Here is an 18,559-nt window from a genome sequence, read left to right as displayed (position 1 = left end):
GCCTGGCTAACATGGTGAAACCCTGTCTCTACTAAATAAACAAAATTAGCGGGGCGTGATGCGTATAATCCCAGTTATTCAGGAGGCTGAGGCAGGAGAGTGGCTTGAACCCAGGAGGTGGAGATTGCAGTAAGCCACGATCACTCCACTGCACTCCAGCCTAGATGACAGAATGAGACTTTGTCTCCCAAAAAAAAAAAAGTTTGGATTTCTTCCCAAAGAATGGATATGATTTATTATGTACATAAATAGATTCTTTTGTATTCTTAACAAGAATATAACTATAGTATTTACTAGGAATACAGTGTAAGTATAGTATTTGTTGCAGTTATGAAGGATAAACAAATTGTTTTTGAAAGTTGAAATTAAGGATTTAAAAGTGTCCTAGACAAATGCACATTAATTTCTGAAAATGAGAAAAGTATAATTTTATCATTAACCTGAACAATGGCCAGTGAAACTATCACTTCTTACAGGGCTGCAGTGGCTTGTGTCGGAGCATTTTATGAAAAAATGGGGAGAATGTTGGGCAGTGCATTTCCAGAAACAGTAAATAATCTATTGAAATCTCTGAAAAGTGCAGAGGTAAGTTTTACAGCAAATATTATTTGAATGTTTGCTTGTGGCAAGAGTTAGATGGCAGCTAAAATATGTTTATTTCTTTTTCTGTCAATGTGGTACTTGTATTGCTTTGCAAGGAGGTAATTTCAAATTATTACTTGTCCCTTCTTTTAACATATATTATCTTATATTTCAGGGGGAAGGGAAAGAATCCTTTTCTTTGACAAATGAGTAGGTTTACCTGTTATTTTTATTTAGTTCTATGGTATTTTTGGATTGGCTTTCCTTTTTTTTTTTTCTTTTTTTTTTTTTTTCGGTTCCATAGATAATATGTTAATTTTCTGGTTGTTGTAATAAATTACCTGAGACTGGGTGGCTTAAAACAACAACAATTTATTGTCTCAGTTCTGGAAGCTGGACGTCTGTGATTGAGTGTCAGCAAGGCCATGTTTCCACTGAAGGACCTAAGGAAGAATGCTTCCTTTCCTTCTTATTTCTAGTGGTTGCTGGAAATCTTTGATCTTCCTTGGCTTATAGATACATCTCTCCCATCTCTGCCTTCTTTGTCACGTGGCCTTTTCCCTGTGCCTGTGTGTTTTGTGTCTAAATTATTTTCCTGTTCAGTGATACCAGTCAGTGGATTAGAATTGGAAACCTCTTCTGGGAACTATTTGTCTATTCATTCGTTAAATAAGAATTGACGACATATTATTTGTCAAGCATTAAGCATACAAAGATGGTCCCGACCTCAGAGAACTTACAATCTAGTAGAAGAGATCTAAGTGTGAATAAGCATTGTGATACACAGCGATGCGTATACTATGAGAAATAAGAGTGAGCATTCTGAGAATATGGCAATAAGAGTTTGAGTTAGTCACAAGAAGATGAAGGTTTGCTCTGTTTCTGACACTTTTTAAAAAATATGTTGGATGTTTTCTGCTTCCTCTTTTGGATGGTTTATATATTATTTCTTAACTTTTCTTTTACTTAATATTTTATACTCTAAAAGTTTGGATCCTTGAGATATTGAAGCTTCTGAATCTGTCTTCATGTTCTCATTATATTGTATGTACTTCAGTAAATCATAGAAACATTGGAATATATTTACTTATCACCTGCTTTTTTAGAAAGATATTATTTAATTGAATATTCTTTCTAGGTACTTTCTAGAGTATTTAATTTTATTGTACTTTTTATTATTTACTGTCTTTAATTTGGAGGTAAGACCATTAGACCCAAAGAACTTTTGTCTTGGTATGTTCTTGTTTAAATATGGAATTTATTTTATGAAGCAGTTTTGTTTTGTATACATGTCTAGTCCCAAGGGCGAAGTGAAATCTTAATGAGTCTACAGAAAGTTCTAAGTGGACTGGGTGGTGCAGCAGCTTCCTCTCATCGTGATATTTATAAGAATGCCAGGTCTCTCCTGACTGATAGGTCAATGGCTGTTCGATGTGCAGTGGCCAAGGTTAGTACTTGACCAATTTAGAATGTTGCTCCTATCCTTCTTGCTCTTAAACAGTCAATGATTTTTTCTTTTAAAATTTTAAATTATGTTTTGTGTTCCAATGGATTAGCTTCATTTTCTAGAATTTGTGTGTGTGTGTGTGTGTGTGTGTGTGTGTGTGTGTGTATCACATCATGACATGTACATTTGTGTATATGTGTATTCTGGCGTCTTTCGCTTCGCATAATTATTTTGAAATTCATTTATGATGTTATATGCATCCATAGTGCATTCCTTTTTATTGCTGAGTAGTATTTCATTTTATGGATGTATTGCATTGATTTGTTCACTCACCTGTTACAAACATTTGAGTTGTTTCCAGTTTTGATTATTACAAAAAAAAACTACTGTGAACATCTGTATATAAGTTTTTACATGAACATGTGCTTTCATTTCACTTCGGCAAATACCTAGGGATGGAATAGCTGGTTCATGGGACAGATTTCGTTTAACGTTCAGAAAACTACCAAACTGTTTTCCAAAGTACTTTTGCTATTTTACATTTCTACTAGCAGTGTATGAGAATTTCACTTCCTCCACATCATCACCATTGTTTATTACCGAAGGTCTTTTTAATTTTAGCCATTCTGATGGATACATATAGGTATCTCATTGTGGCTTTAATTTGCATTGACCTAATGACTAATGGTAAGCATATTTTCAGGTGCCAATTTGCCATCCATATCTTCTTTGAAGAAGGATGTGCCCAATCTTTTGTCCATTGTTTTAGTGGGTTGTTTTATAATTATTGACTTTTGAGAGAGTTTTATAGGTTCTTTACATATTCCTTTATCAGATATGTGATTCACAATATTTTCTCCCATTCGGTGGCCTGTCTTTTCATTCTGTAAATAGTGCCTTGTAAGGAAAAGACATTTTGAATTTCGTTCATTGTATCAATTTTTCTTATATGGATTTTTTCCTTTTGGTGTTGTATCTAAGGAAACATTTTCTAACCCAGGATTTGTCCTGCTTCCTTCTAGAAGTTTTATAGTTTCATATTTAGACGTATGATTCATTTTGAGTTAGTTTTTATATATGGTACAAAGTTTGAATCAAAAAAATTTTTTTAATATGGATATCCACTTCTTCCAGTGCCACGTCAAAAAGTTTATCTTTTCTTCACTAAACTGTCTTTGTATCCTTTGTTGAAAATCAGTTGTGTGTATATGTGTAGGTATATGTTGGATTCTGTATTCTGTTTCATTGATCCATTTGTCTATCTTGATGCCAACAACACTTTTCTTCATTATAGTACCTTTATAGTAAGTCATGAAATCAGGTGGTGTTAGCCCTTCAACTTTGTTCTTTTTCAAAATTATTTTGCCTAGTCTAGGTTTAGCAATGTCTACAGAAATACCATGCTGGGATTTTGATTCAGGTTGCATTGAATTTGGAGAGAATTGCCATCCTAACAATATTAAGTCTTCCCCCCATGAAGATGATATATCTCTCCATTTATTTAGGGCTTTGATTTATCTTAGCACCATCTTGTAGTGTTCAATGTACAGATTTTGCATATTCTTTGTCAGATTTATTTTTAAGTATTTCATATTTTGAATACTATTTTAAATGGTATTGATTTTTAAAATTTTTATAATTTCTAATTATTCATTACTGGCATATAAAAATAGTTGATTTTTGTATCCCCCAACCTTGCTAAACTGACTTATTAGCTCTATCGATTTCTTTTGACAGATTCTATTATATATTTTATATAGACAGTCATGTTATCTATGAATAATGATAATTTTACTTCTTTTCAAATCTGGATGGCTTTTCTTTTCTTGCCTTACTCTACTGCCTAGGGGAAAACATTCAGTCTTTTGCCACTAAGTGTGGTAGTAACTGTAGGTTTTTGGTTTGTTGTTTTTTTTTTTCTTTTTTTTTTTTTTTTTGGTAGATGCCTTTTATCAGGTTGAGGAGATACCCCTCTTCCCCGCCTCCCCCGCCAATTTCTTGTGTTTTAAGAGGTTTTATCAGGAATAGATACTGGATTTTGTCAAATGTCTTTTATTTTAAATTTGTTTCTTTACATTGTTTTTGTTATTGTTGTTTTCTAGTTAACTTTTTACTTTAAAGTAGCTGCAACTGTAAGGAATAATATGGGGAGATGTTTCTAAACTTTTACTCAGTTTCCCCTAATGGCAGTATCTTCCAGAAGTATAGTACAATGTAACAGCCAGGATTTTTTTTTTTTTTTTGAAACGGAGTCTTGCTCTGTTGCCCAGACTGGAATGCAGTCTTGCCTCATTGCAAGCTTGCCTCCCAGGTTTAAATAATTTCCCTGCCTCAACTTCCTGAGTAGCTGGAACTACAGGCACATGCCACCACACCCAGCTAAGAGTTTCGTCATGTTGGTCAGATTGGTTTCGACCTCCTGACCTCATGTGATCTGCCTGCCTCGGCCTCCCAAAGTGCTAGGATTACAGGCATGAGCCACCATGCCCAGCCTGGATGTTGACATTGATATAATTTATGATCTTATTCATGTTTCCCCAGTTTTATTTGTATTCTGTCAAATAATTTTTAGTATCTATTGAGGTGATGATTTGATTTTTCTTTTTTCATTTCCTAATGAGGTGAATTATATTGATTAGTTTTAGAATTTTAGTCAATATTGCATTCCTAGAATAAACCTCACTTGGTCATGAAATATTATCCTTATTATGTATTATTGTATTAGAGTTGCTAGAATTTTGTTTAGAAATGTGTATCTGTGTTCATGAGTGATATGGGTATGTGGTTTCTTTTTCTTGTAGTGTCTTTGTTAGGTTTCAGCATCAGGGTGATACTGGCATTATAGGATTAGTTGGAAAGTTCCCGTCAACTTTCTGGAAGAGTTTGTATAGAATTGGCATTATTCCTTACCTAAACATTTGGTTGAATTCACTGGTATAGCCATCTCTTAGAGTTTTTTTTAGAGAAAGATTTTGAACTAGAGAATCAAATTTTAACATAAATATTGGGCTGTTCAGGTTATCTGTTTCTTCTTGAGTGAATTGTCAATTTCCTCTAAGTTGTCAACTTTATTGACGTAAAGTTGTTCACATATTCTCTTTAACTTTTTAAAATATGTTGACTATGTAATGATTTGACCTCTCTCATTTCTAATTTTGATAATTTGTATTTTTACTCTTTTTTTTTTTTTCCCTAATCAGTCTGACTAGAGATTTATCAAATTTGTTTGTCTTCTCAAAAAAGCAGCTTTGGTTTCATTTCTATTATTTTTTAGTTTTCTAGTCATTAGTTTCCTTTATTATTTCCTTTTTCTGCTTGCTTTGTGTTGAATTTGCTCTCCTTCATTGAGTTTCTTAAGGCTGAAGCTGAGGTTATTGATTTGAGACCCTTCTTCTCTCCTGATGTGGTGGTTTAGTGTTACATGTTTCTCCATACCTAGAAACTCTCTCAAGGCAGTAGGCTGGGACAGTTGTAGGGTTCATCTTGTTTTTTCATCTCTTAAGGACACCTTAAGATGCTTTATTGTCTGATGTCGAGTGTCTTTAAAACTGTTGTTTCGTTTATTTTGTTGAGTTTTATGGTTATCTCATAAGAGGCAGCGAGTCTGTTTCTTGTTATTTCATCTCTGGAAGCAGATGTTCTAGGATGTTATTTACTTTTTTGTTTTTAATTCCAGTGTCTACTAGAACTACAGAATGAAGCTGTATTTATGTGGACTGCTGAACTGGAAAATATAGCCACTCTCTGCTTTAAGGCTTTGGAAAACTCAAATTATGGGGTACGAGTGGCAGTGTCTAAACTCTTAGGAACAGTCATGGCCACAGCATTAATGCCAAAACAGGCAACAGGTATTGTTGTTTGCCCTTGATTTAGGCCATAACAGATCTAATTACTTATTACATGTAGACAGGTCACTGTAATGGATTTAAATTTTTAGGCATTGTTGTCTACTGTTTTATAAAATGAAATAACTCAAATGGCATTTTTCTTGATATAGTCACATTTTCGTGATGATAATGTATAGGATATCCAGCTTATATATGCTGGATATATAAGGACATAAGATTTATAAAATGATTTTGGATAATGTCTAAGGCACTGGAATCTGGCACTTTGTTTGCTACTTATTTTCAGTCTCTGATGAGTAGATCCCCATTTATACCACAGTATTAATTTTTAATTTTTTTTAGTTATCATTATAAACAGAATCAGAGGCAGCATTGAGTTTTCAAATTACTCTTGCTTTGCTTCACAGTTCCATAGAGACATCTTGGGTGCCTGTGAGCAGATGCCTGGTCTTGTCCCCACCTCTACTCCACCTCTCTATCGTAGAAAGAGAACCAGATGTTTTAGGTTCAAGTCCTGTCTCTTGTATTCATTAGCTGTGAAACCCTATTTCACTTATTTGAGCTTTGATTTCTTCATCTTTAATGATAATTATTTCAGCAGATGATGACGATGATGTGATATTTTAAAGTGCTGTGTGCCAGGCACTGAATCAAGCATATTACAAAATTTAATCCTCAAAGCCCCGTGAATTATATGTACTGTTGTTATTACTGTTTTATAAATGAGGAAATTGAGGCTTAGAGAGATTCTGTAACTTATTTTTTAAAAACTGTTCTGTGTCAGAAACGAAATTCAAGTCCTGGGCAGTGAAATACCAAAGCTTGCATTCTTAGCCATAAGCTTCGTACCTCCTCTACAGAATTTTTGTTAGGATTGCATTTGCTACTGTATATGGAAGGACTTCATAAAATATGAAGCTCTATACCAAGGATGGCGATTCAGTTGCATTCCCAATAACTTTTTTTTTTTTTTTTTTTTTTTTTGAGACAGTCTTACTTTCTCACCCAGGCTGCAGTGGCACAATATCAGCTCACTGCAACCTCCACCTCCAGATATCAAGCTATTCTTCTGCCTCAGCCTCCCAAGCAGCTGGGACTACAAGTGTGCACCACCATGCCCAGCTAATATTTGTATTTTTAGTAGAGACAGGGTTTCATCATATTGGCCAGGCTGGTCTCAAACTCCTGACCATGTGATCCACCCACCTTGGCCTCCAAAAATGCAGGGATTACAGGTGTGAGTCACTGCAACTGGCTGCATTCCCAGTAACATTTTAATTTATTGGTTACTACTATATAGAAAGCACTGTGTTGAGAAAAGTTTTTGGTGTCTACCTCAGGAGGGAATGAGAACTGTGATCAGTTAGTATTATCTGCTGTTGTTATGCTTAGTCCTTATTATGTTACACATAGTATTACCACTATTATTAGACTATTTTGCATAGATCTATTGAATTGCTTTTATTTCTAGCTCTTTCCATTTTTCTGAGCATTTTTTTTCAGAATTGAATTCAGATTTACAAGTACATTGAAAATTTTAAGAAAAAAATTGTAAGAAAACGAAACCATTTCCCCATTGTACTAAAGTATCCTTACAAATGTTTACTTGAATTATTAAGCTGGAGTGTCTCAGAAATATATTTACTTATACTTTTATTTTTCTTCCTGAAGTAATGCGTCAAAATGTGAAGCGAGCAACATTTGATGAAGTCTTAGAACTCATGGCCACAGGATTTCTACGTGGAGGGTCAGGTTTCTTAAAGAGTGGTGGAGAAATGTTAAAAGTTGGAGGGTCTGTTAATCGTGAAGTGAGAGTTGGAGTTACACAGGTTTGTAATATATATGCGTAAAAGAATTTTGGCTGGTGTGGTGGCTCATGCCTGTAATCCCAGCACTTTGGGAGGCCAAGGCAGGTGGATTGCCTGAGGTCAGAAGTTCAAGAACAGCCTGTCTAACATGGGGAAACCCCATCTCTACAAAAATCCAAAAAGCTTAGCCAGCAGTGGTGGTGCACCCCTATAGTCACAGCTACTCGGGAGGCTGAGACAGGAGAATCACTTCAGCCTGGGAGGCGGAGGTTGCAGTAAGCCAGGATTGTGCCACTGCACTCCAGCCTGGGCCACAGGGGGAGATTCTGTCTTAAAAAAAAAAAAAAAAAAAAAAAAAGAATTTTGTTCATATCACTTGTGAAAATTCATAGAAAACCATTACCAAGTAAAAGCTCATGGAGAGATTTTTAATATTGTCTGGTTTCTTTCAAAATATTTCTTTTACCAAATAAATGAATTACATTCAAAATACATGCTTCTATGGAAATTCAGTAGGTGTTTAATAAAATTTAAATAATCCTATGTCTACTATATTTGTGTAAATATCTTTAAATAAAGTTCTCACATTTTGCTTGACAGAAAATCAGATAAAAATAACTCAGTTTTCATTGAAACCGTATTTAGGTAGCTTGAGCATTTAGATTGTAATATTCTCCAACAACCCTGTAGCTAAAATTAATGGTTAATGCTTTGATTGGATTTTCTATCAGTGTTTAATCACCAGTGTAATTATAAGATTATATCTGACTTGGAATTATAATTTCAAAATAACACCACCAAATAAAAGGTTATGGTTAATGATGCAATGATAATTAACACCTAATAAGATGCAATGGTGATCATAGTCAAAATCATAATTTCAAAGTCACAACTGTACCTTAATCCTGAAACAAGTATAAAATATAAGTAAACAATTTTTTAACTTACAGAGAAAGTCCTAAGTGTTTTGTAGCTCGAAGTCAGTGTTTACTTAGGATGTTAAGGTTTTCTTATTTCTGTAACCTGTTACCTTCCTGATCACCAGACTAAATTCAGCTTCCCATCCCTCTCACTACTGTCCCTTTATGTTCTTCATGAATTATCTTTTTTTTTAAATTATTATTATTTGAGACCGAGTTTCACTCTGTCACCTAGGCTGGAGTGCAATGGCATGATCTCGGCTCACCGCAACTTCTGCCTCCCAAGTTCAAGCAGTTCTCCTGCCTCAGCCTCCCGAGTAGCTGGGACTACAGGTTCGCGCCACCACACCCAGCTAATTTTTGTATTTTTAGTAGAGGTGGGGTTTCAGCATGTTAACCAGGATGGTCTTGATCTCTTGACCTCGTGATCCGCCCACCTAGGCCTCTTAAAGTGCCTACCACACCCAGCCCATGAAGCTACTATCTTAAGAACTGTTTTTTAGTCAAAGATACTTTACTAATAATTCCTATTCCAGAAGTAGTAAAATGATCTCAAGTTTAAATTTTTTCTGTTTTAGTCTTGAATATAATTTATTCTGCATGCTGTTATCAGTTATTCTTGTAGTTGCTTTATCTTTGATTTCTGTTTAGTTATGTAAGTTTATCTGATGTCATACCTTCCTCTATTTATAGGCGTATGTTGTTTTTGTGACAACATTGGGTGGTCAGTGGTTGGAGCGCAGCTTTGCCACGTTCCTGTCCCACGTTCTTGATCTGGTTTCCCATCCTCGGGCAACACAAACACATGTGGAGGCTGTGTACTCAAGACGATGTGTTTCCTTTATCCTAAGAGCTACTGTGGGCAGTTTGCTAGGTGAAAAAGCTCAGATTGCAGCTGCCAAAGAAATTTGCCAAGCTATTGGAAAACAAATGAAAGCCGTAGGTAAGAATTGATATCATAATGTATGTTGATTACCTTAGCCATTTCATTCTTTATTATTATTCTTTTTTTTTTTTTTTTGAGATGGAGTTTCACTCTTGTTACCCAGGCTGGAGTGCAATGGCGCGATCTCGGCTTACCGCAACCTCCGCCTCCTGGGTTCAGGCAATTCTCCTGCCTCAGCCTCCTGAGTAGCTGGGATTACAGGCACGCGCCACCATGCCCAGCTAATGTTTTGTATTTTTAGTAGAGACGAGGTTTCACCATGTTGACCAGGATGGTCTCAATCTCTTGACCTCGTGATCCACCCACCTCAGCCTCCCAAATTGCTGGGATTACAGGCTTGAGCCACCGCGCCCGGCCCTTTATTATTATTCTTAATATATATCAATAGGACTGATTAGTTTATCTTTCTGGACTGTGTTTTTATAGTCATTTTTATTGAGTACTCATATTTGATATTAAAATAACATAATTACAGTGAAATAGAGTTTTTAAGGATTTGGGTGGCATGTTGGTAAGACTGCATTTTCTGTTTTATTTCTAGTATTCATACCGATTTTATAACTTTGCTGGCATGCAGCAGCACATGGGTTCTGTCTTCAAGGAGTAATCTACTGTGATCTTTCTGCTTTTAGAGCCTGTTGTTTTATAAACATATTTTTATTGTTTTTTTTTTTCTCCCCTCGTAGACTTAATATGAAAACTTAGAGAGGAACAATTACAGGTGGTTATTAGCCCCTTGTAAGGTGTACTGTGAAACCTCAGTTATGTGTAATTACAAGAAATTCTTTTCTAAAAAGTATCAATTTAAAAAATTTTCAATTTAACAAATAGTTATTGAGTATCTGAGATTTGCAATACAGTAATTCAGGGTTCAAATAATGAATGAGATGAAGTTTCTGCCTTCATGGAGCTTTTAATCTAGTTATAAATTAAATATAAAAGCAAGACTAAAAGCAAGGCAAAATATAAATTCTAAAAGACAGTTTAGTTTTTTCACTATTAGAAGTATGTACTAACTTTAGTAAGGCAAATTATATTGACTAATAGAGGTCTTTTGAAATAAGGGTTTAATGAATAAATATCATCAGTAATTTATTTTTTAGATGTATATATTAAATGTTTTATAAAATTAGTGACAATAAATATATAGTGTTTTTTGTTTATAATGGCTTATTATTTTTTATTTTGTATTTTATTTGAGAAAGAGTTTAGCTTTGCTGCCTAGGCTGGAGTGCAGTGATGCAATTTCAGCTCACTGCAGCCTCTGCCTCCCGGGTTCAAGTGATTCTCCTGCCTCACCCTCCTGAGTAGCTGTGATTACAGGCCTGTGTCACCACACACCCTGCTAATTTTTTTTATTTATAGTAGAGACAGGGTTTCACCACATTGGCCAGGCTGGTCTCGAACTCCTGACCTCAAGTGATCCACCTGCTTTGGCCTTCCAGAGTGCTGGAATTACAGATATGAACCACCACGCCCAGCCAGTATACTAGTTTTAAATGTATAGAGCCAAGTGAAAATTATGAATTGTGAATTAATGAGATATTGTTCCTTAGATATGCTAAAACAGTCATCTGTCTTAGATTCACAACTTGAAGAGTATTTGCACATTGATTCATTGAGGAAATGTTTAGTGCCAGAAACACTGTGCCAAATGGTGAAATAGCAAGCCACATGCAGATAGCATCTGTCCTCAAGGAGCTTAAAGTTTAGCAATCAAATGAGTTTACGCATTTCCAAGTCCAGAAATACCTAAAAACAAAAGAGATATTTGGCCAGTCATGGTAGTTCATGCCTATAATCCCAGCACTTTGGGAGGCCAAGATGGTGGATCACTTGAGGCCAGAGTTCTTCAAGATCAGCCTGGCTAACATGGGAAAACGCTGTCTCTACTAAAAAATACAAAAATTAGCCAGGAATGGTGGCGTACACCTGTAGTCCCATCTACTCAGGAGGCTGAGACAGGAGGATCGCTTGAGCCCAAGAGGCAGAGGTTGAAGTCAGCTGAGGTGGTACCACTACACTCAAGCCTGGGCAACAGAGCAGGATTGTCTGAAAAAAAAAATTTAATCACAATCCCCAATTTATTAATCTGTTATATCCTATTGTTCTATATTATGCATTTTATAGTCTATTAATTCATAATGCAAAAAATAAGAAAGTTTTACTATCATTTAAAGATTATTAATGTTAAGGTCATAAATTCATTATTTGATTTTTTTTTAATCCCAAAAGCAGAATTAAATATAATGATACCTATTGGGGATTCATGGATCAGAATGCATTCTCAGTAATTTGGCCAGGGATCTTGAGTTGTCTCTTGTCAAACAATTTTAATTCTAGTGGAAGTTAAAAGGTTGGGGTAGTGGGCAGCAAGACTAATTAATGGGAACTTTTAGAAACATTCCAGTAAGAAGTTCTTAAGGCATTTTCTTTATAGATCCATTTTCTGGTCAGAAATTGACAGATACCTCTAATATATTGGAACACTTAAAGTAGCAATGGTAATAAAGTAATAATAGCTGCGAACATTTATTGAATGTGTATTGTGGGCAGCATTGTGTTAAATTCTTTATATGCACTGAGTTTTTAATCACTGCAATTTGAAATAGTCATGTAAGCCCATTAACAGATAAGGAAGTTGTGACAGAAAATTTGAATATCTTGCCCAATGTCATATAATTCATATAACTGGTAGAATTGGGATTTGAACCTGAGTCTTCTTTCTGCAGTATCTATGCTTTTGTACACTGGATTGCCACTGCTTGCTAAAATTAGGCTATATTTCTGGAAGCAGTCAAAGATATATTTCAGTATATATTTTAGCTTTATCATAAAGTCATTAAACAGTGTTGTTAAGTCATTTCAGCGTTTAGTTCTACAAGTTTTCCACTGAGAAATAACTTCATAGGGTTTTTACCACTCAGACATCAATTGGTATGGCTAAAGTCATAAATTGTATAGACCAAAAAAATCATATCACACTTCAGTTCCCCTATGTCAAAGACACAATTCTGTATTTCCAGAAGCAGTAGTGAATGACACAAGTGGAGAAAACAAATCTGGCGCAGCAGACATTGCAGCAAGCCAGCATGTGATGGTCTGTGCCCTCCAGGAACTTGGGAGCCTGGTGCAGAGCTTGAATGCCACCGCATCCCCTCTTATTCAAGAAGCGTCTATAGGTATGACATTCAGTTACTTGCTACCATGTTCTTTCACTTTTTCAAAGTCCTAAGTGTGATTGACATTTAACTCCTGATTAGTTGCTTATCATCATCATTAGCACTTCAGATCATCAGGTTTTATTTAAATTAAGATTCACTGTGATAGGCCAGGCATGGTGGCTCATGTCTGTAATTCTAGCACTTTGGGAGGCCCAGGTGGGCAGATCACTTGAGGTCAGGAGTTTGAGACCATCCTGACCAACATGGTGAAACTCCATCTCTACTAAAAATAGAAAAATTAGCCAGGTATGGCGATTCGTGCTTGTAAGCTGCTTGGGAGGCAAAGGTAGAATCTCTTGAGCCCAGGAGGCATAGGTGGCATTGAGACAAGATTGCACTACTGCACTGCAGCCTGGGGGACAGAATGAATCTCAAAAGAAAAAAAAAAGATTCCTTGTAAAGAATATTGAATTAAATGATTAAATAAGGTTTTGGAACACAAATCAAAAGCAGTTATGATTGCTTTTTTTTAATAAAAATTGACAAAAATTTTTTGAAGACTTCTATTAAATTTTACATCAGCATTGGATATAATTGTATTAAGTTCTTCATAGAAAATGTTTCTTTGAAGTACTCTACTGCTTAAAAATAATATACGTAGTTTTGGGCAAAGTTGTGGATCTATGTGTGTGAAATCATGGTGATTGTGATTTCAATTATTGTGTTTTAGATAGTCTTTGAGATTCTGAAATCATTGAACTTCATTAAAGAGTAATATTTTGAGTCTTTCTTTTTAGGACTTTTGGAGATCGTGACTTCAGTGCTTCTTCATCCAAGCATGGCTGCTCGACTTGCCGCTGCGTGGTGTTTGCGCTGTGTGGCTGTGGCATTGCCTTTCCAGCTGACACCATTTCTAGACAGATGTGCAGAAAGGCTCAACAACTTGAAGACCTCACCAGAAGCTGTTAGCGGATATAGTTTTGCAATGGCTGCTTTGTTAGGTGGAGTACATCAGTGTCCTTTGGGCATTCCTCATGCCAAAGGAAAGGTATGACAGAGATCTTAGATTTGTGAATGCTATCACATGGGCTTTGGTCTTTATAGGAATGCTGCTGTGTTTAATGTTGAACAGGGTGATCAAATAACAGTTTTACTATGTGAATATAAAACATGATATTCTTAATATGGGGTTAACAGACCCTAGTTATGATTAGATATTTAATTCTAATGTAAAGATAATAAATTTTGTCTAAGTATAGTAACATGTTATTTATTTTATAGGAAAAGAAAAAGAAAACCAGCCTAGGCAGCATAGTGAGACCCCATCATTACATAAAAATAAAAATAGCCAAGCTTTGTGGTCCTAGCTACTGGGGAGGATGGATTGGGAGGATCACTTGAGCCAGGAGTCTGAGATTACAGTGAGCTATGAACATGCCACTGTCCTCCACCTTGGGTGACAAAGCAAAACCCGCCCTGTCTCTTACAAAAAAAAAAACCGAACCTTATACTAATACAGAAATCATTTGAAAGGCAGAGCTTTTCTTTCATCTTTTAGAAATAAAAGTTCACCTTCTGTATATTAAAAAAATGCCAGGAGAGTATGCTATTGCCATATTTAGCATTTTGATAATGTTTAATAAAAATTGAGTGTCTTTAATAAATTACAGTGGGGCACGGTGGTTCACACCTGTAATCCCAACACATTGGGAGGCCAAGGCAGATGGATCATTTGAGGTCAGGAGTTTGACACCAGTCTGGCTGATGTGGTGAAACCTTGTCTCTGCTAAAAATGCAGAAAAATTAGCTGCATATTTTGGCACACACCTGTAATCCTAGCTACTTGGGAGGCTGAGTCAGGAGAATCGCTTGAACCTGGGAGGCAGAGGTTGCAGTGAGCCGAGATTGCACCACTGCACTCCAGCCTGGATGAAAGAGTGATAGTCCATCTCAAAAAATAGAATAAAATATGAATAACTTTTTTTTTCCCTTTTCTTTTTTTAAATTCTACTATCATGGTTTTCTTCTCAGTAAGTGTTTATATAAATATCATTTGAAACTTTACACAGGCAGATTGGGGCTAGAGTTATAAATTTTGATTTTTTTTCTGAGACATTAAGCCCAGGTCCATTCATATGAGTTGCACAGCTACCAATGAAATCCACACTTCCTTCTCACTTTGTCATAAAATTGCTTTCTCATTCTTCTCATCGTCCTCACACTTTCCATCTTCCTCTCACCTCCCATCTTCCTCACACCACTTTCATATTTTACATCTGCCCAGAAACCCTTAGGGACTATCCAGTACTCAGAGAGTAGAATATAATCTCCTTTGGTAGACTAGTTCCTCATAATTTGACTTCATTTTGTCCATTCATTCTAATTTCCTGGTGCTCTAATTATATTAGTCATCTTGCTTCCTTCCCTGGCATTTTTCAGCTTCTTTGCCTTTGCTCTGCTAACCTCTTAGAGTTTCATCTCCCCTTTTATTCAGCTGTACCAAATTTGTATCTCTTTATTTATAGGCCTAATTCAAGTACCACCTTATTTATGAAATCTCTTCAAAACGTTAATACAGCAAAGTACTCAGAACAGTGCGAGCCTGTGCAACCACTAAATAAATGCTATCATTATTGGCACTATTATTCCACATTCAAAAATTCGTTGAACTATTATGCATCTACCATTGAGCTAACGTTGCCTGTGCGTGGTGGCTCACATCTGTAATCCCATTGCTTAGGGAGCCTGAGGCTAGAGGATCACTTTAGGTCAGAAGTTTGAGACCAACCTGGAAAACACAGCAAGACCTTGTCATACAAAAAATAAAAAACAAAATTTTTTTAATTAGCCAAGTGTGTTGGCATGTACTTGTAGTCCTAGCTACTCAAGAGGATAAGTTAGGAGGATCCCTTGAGCCCAGGAATTCCAGGTTACAGCGCTGTGATTGTGCCACTGCACTCCAGCCTGGGTAACACAGTGAGACCTTATCTCTAAAAAACAAACAAATAGCCGGGCGCGGTGACTCAAGCCTGTAATCCCAGCACTTTGGGAGGCTGACGCGGGTGGATCATGAGGTCAAGAGATCGAGACCATCCTGGTGAACATGGTGAAACCCCGTCTCTACTAAAAATACAAAAAATTAGCTGGGCATGGTGGCTCGTGCCTGTAATCCCAGCTACTCAGGAGGCTGAGGCAGGAGAATTGCCTGAACCCAGGAGGCGGAGGTTGTGGTGAGCCGAGATCGCACCATTGTACTTCAGCCTGGGTAACAAGAGCAAAACTCTGTCTCAAAAAAAAAAAGAAAAACAAATAAATAAGCTAATCTTTTGGAGTTTACAGTCTTAGAGAAGACACAGGAAAAATGAGAAGTGGACTTGTCACATGATCGAAGGACAAAGTAGCAGCGCACAGCACAGATGCTGTATTAACTGATTTTATCCTTGCAAGGCTGAGATAGGCATTCCTGTTATTTCTATTTTACCAATGAGGAAAATAAGCGGTCCTAGATGAGAACGTGAGTAAATGAGCAGAAATGGCATTTGGCCCTAGAGCTTGTCCTTAACTGCTACACTGTTCTGGGTCTCTTCAGAGTCATTGGTGCTGACAAGACTGACAAGGTTTTGATGTTCCCTCTTTCAAAACATGCTAGTAACGCAAAAAGACAACTTCTCTTACATAGTAAAAGTATGCTAATTATCTGTTGCCTTTTAAAATTTAACTTGTTTGAATTAAAATCCAATTCTAAACTTTTCTTGCAGATGGTAGTTAGTATTGCTGAAGATCTTTTACGAACTGCTGCCCAAAATAGCAGGCTGTCTTTACAGCGCACCCAAGCTGGCTGGCTTTTACTTGGAGCACTTATGACTTTAGGTATAATTATATTTGAGTAGGATTTTGTCTTACACTGTAACAGTAAGCCTGTAAAACTAATTTAATTTAAAAGTATTAAGCTTCACATTGTAGACTTTCATTGAGGTTGTAAAATGATAAAGATGTTTCCTCCAATTGCTAGTAGATTTGTCTTTTTGGTAATTCTTGCTTACGTACATTTAAAGAGAAAGTTGTTAGCAAAGTTTCATCTTTACCGTCAGAATAACCATTATCTACCTGATAAGTTTAGTGTTTATGAAAAGAAAATATGAGGGGAAATTACATCCCCGAAGTGAAAAGCAGAAATGTGATTTTAGTACTGTGGTAAAGTCACATTTAATCGGAATTCTTAGTGCTGCTTTTCTGGGGTAACCCTCCATGTGTTTCACTCTTAAGTAAGTATGACAAATCTGCAATACAGGCAAAATTTAACATTGTACATAGGGCAAGAATACCTATTATTGTGATGAGGTATGTTCACATTTTAGTTCATAAGTTTAGCTGCTGCTGTAAAAAGTGTGTGCATATGTGTACTACAAAGTTATGATACAGTTCTAAGCGTGTATGTATTGGAAATTAAACTTTGACCTACTTTTCTTAAGAAAATAAAAAGTGGCAACTCACTTCCAGAAGTTTATGTTAAGCTTGTTAAGTGGTATGCTAAATGAATTATTTAGCAATGTAAATATAAGTTCCTAGGTCTGAGTATATTGATTCTCCATGAAACTAAATTAACCATATAAGTTGCCCCTAAAACTGAGGAATATGTATATATATGTGTGTGGGAGTGGGTGTGTCTCTTTATGTACACATATATTTATGAAGAAGACCTCACAGAATGTGTCCCAGATATATTCTATTGGTAATATGTAACCTACCATTCCCAATACAGTTGGGAAATTCTTTAAAAATTGCTTTTTGTGTATTTTATGCTTGAATTCTAAAAATATTGATAGTTTAAGATTAATTTTATTATGCTTTGATCTGTATTTTAATCAGTGAATAAAGTTTGAAAAATGTAATTTTAGAGATAAAAATAGAGTGAAATGGCAGATATTGTTAAATATTAGTATTTTATTTTTATCTCTAAAATTACATAAAGTTTGTGTTGGACTCATTTTCCTTGACGCTTGTCTGTAAGGTATGTTTTATATATATATATGGATTCATATTCTCATTTTCTTGGTTAGGACCATCTGTCGTTCGTTACCATCTGCCCAAGATGTTGTTACTGTGGCGAAATGTTTTCCCACGTTCGTTAAAGGAATTGGAAGCTGAGAAGGCCCGAGGCGATTCTTTTACCTGGCAGGTAACTTTGGAAGGTCGTGCTGGAGCTCTATGTGGTAAGAACTGAAAGGATTGTGCTTTCAGAATATTATGATATTACTAAAATATTTGAAAAGTAAAAGAAAAATCACTAGTTTTTTATTTTATTACTAAATTATTACTATTAATTTAGTACTAAATTTACCACTCCATCACTATTTTAGTTTTTTATTTTACTAAAATATTTGTAAAGTAAAAGAAAAATCACTATTTTAGATTTTTATTTTACTAGGTAATGATAAATTCTTAGGCTTTTAGATTTAGAAAGAAACTTTATAAACGATCCACTTTAGTTTGCTAATTTTGTAATAAAAGTGAAACCGAGATTCTGAAAAAGTGTTTAGACCTGGTGGTAAGACAGGAGCTAGAACCCAGGCCTCTTATTCGCACTTGTTGCTTTCTTACCTGTCAAAGAAGCACTGAGTCATCACATTAAAAAAGAAAAATACTCAACAGGTATGTAAAGAAAAAGAAACTCAGGATTACCAAAGTTACTGCATTTGCAGTTAGTCTTCTCATAATGGAGAAACAGCTGTTTTTTCACATCCTTATCAAGTCTACAAACCTTAATATATTTTTCAGATATCAACATTACAAAAATTATGGATATAGTTGTTTTTGTCTGGGAGTTAACAGCTTACAGGAAAT

General features: G+C 35.6%; 1 protein-coding gene across 6 annotated transcripts in view; it reads left to right on the top strand.

The window, feature by feature from the left end:
• HEATR5B (HEAT repeat containing 5B) overlaps positions 1–18,559 on the top strand; it is a 107,850-nt gene that overhangs the window by 7,991 nt on the left and 81,300 nt on the right. For all 6 annotated transcript variants that reach the window (XM_010337500.2, XM_003926816.4, XM_074395897.1 and 3 more), the window contains exons 4-12: positions 477–585; positions 1,880–2,029; positions 5,706–5,877; positions 7,549–7,706; positions 9,299–9,548; positions 12,578–12,733; positions 13,513–13,763; positions 16,474–16,585; positions 17,776–17,928. In XM_010337500.2, the coding sequence (XP_010335802.1) occupies positions 477–585; positions 1,880–2,029; positions 5,706–5,877; positions 7,549–7,706; positions 9,299–9,548; positions 12,578–12,733; positions 13,513–13,763; positions 16,474–16,585; positions 17,776–17,928 (1,511 nt within the window). The remainder of the gene's footprint in view (positions 1–476; positions 586–1,879; positions 2,030–5,705; positions 5,878–7,548; positions 7,707–9,298; positions 9,549–12,577; positions 12,734–13,512; positions 13,764–16,473; positions 16,586–17,775; positions 17,929–18,559) is intronic.

Source organism: Saimiri boliviensis, chromosome 1 (genome assembly GCF_048565385.1).
Source record: "Saimiri boliviensis isolate mSaiBol1 chromosome 1, mSaiBol1.pri, whole genome shotgun sequence".
NCBI lineage: Eukaryota > Metazoa > Chordata > Mammalia > Primates > Cebidae > Saimiri > Saimiri boliviensis.
Note: the sequence above shows the minus strand (reverse complement) of the source record. Positions and strands in the feature narration are given on the sequence as shown.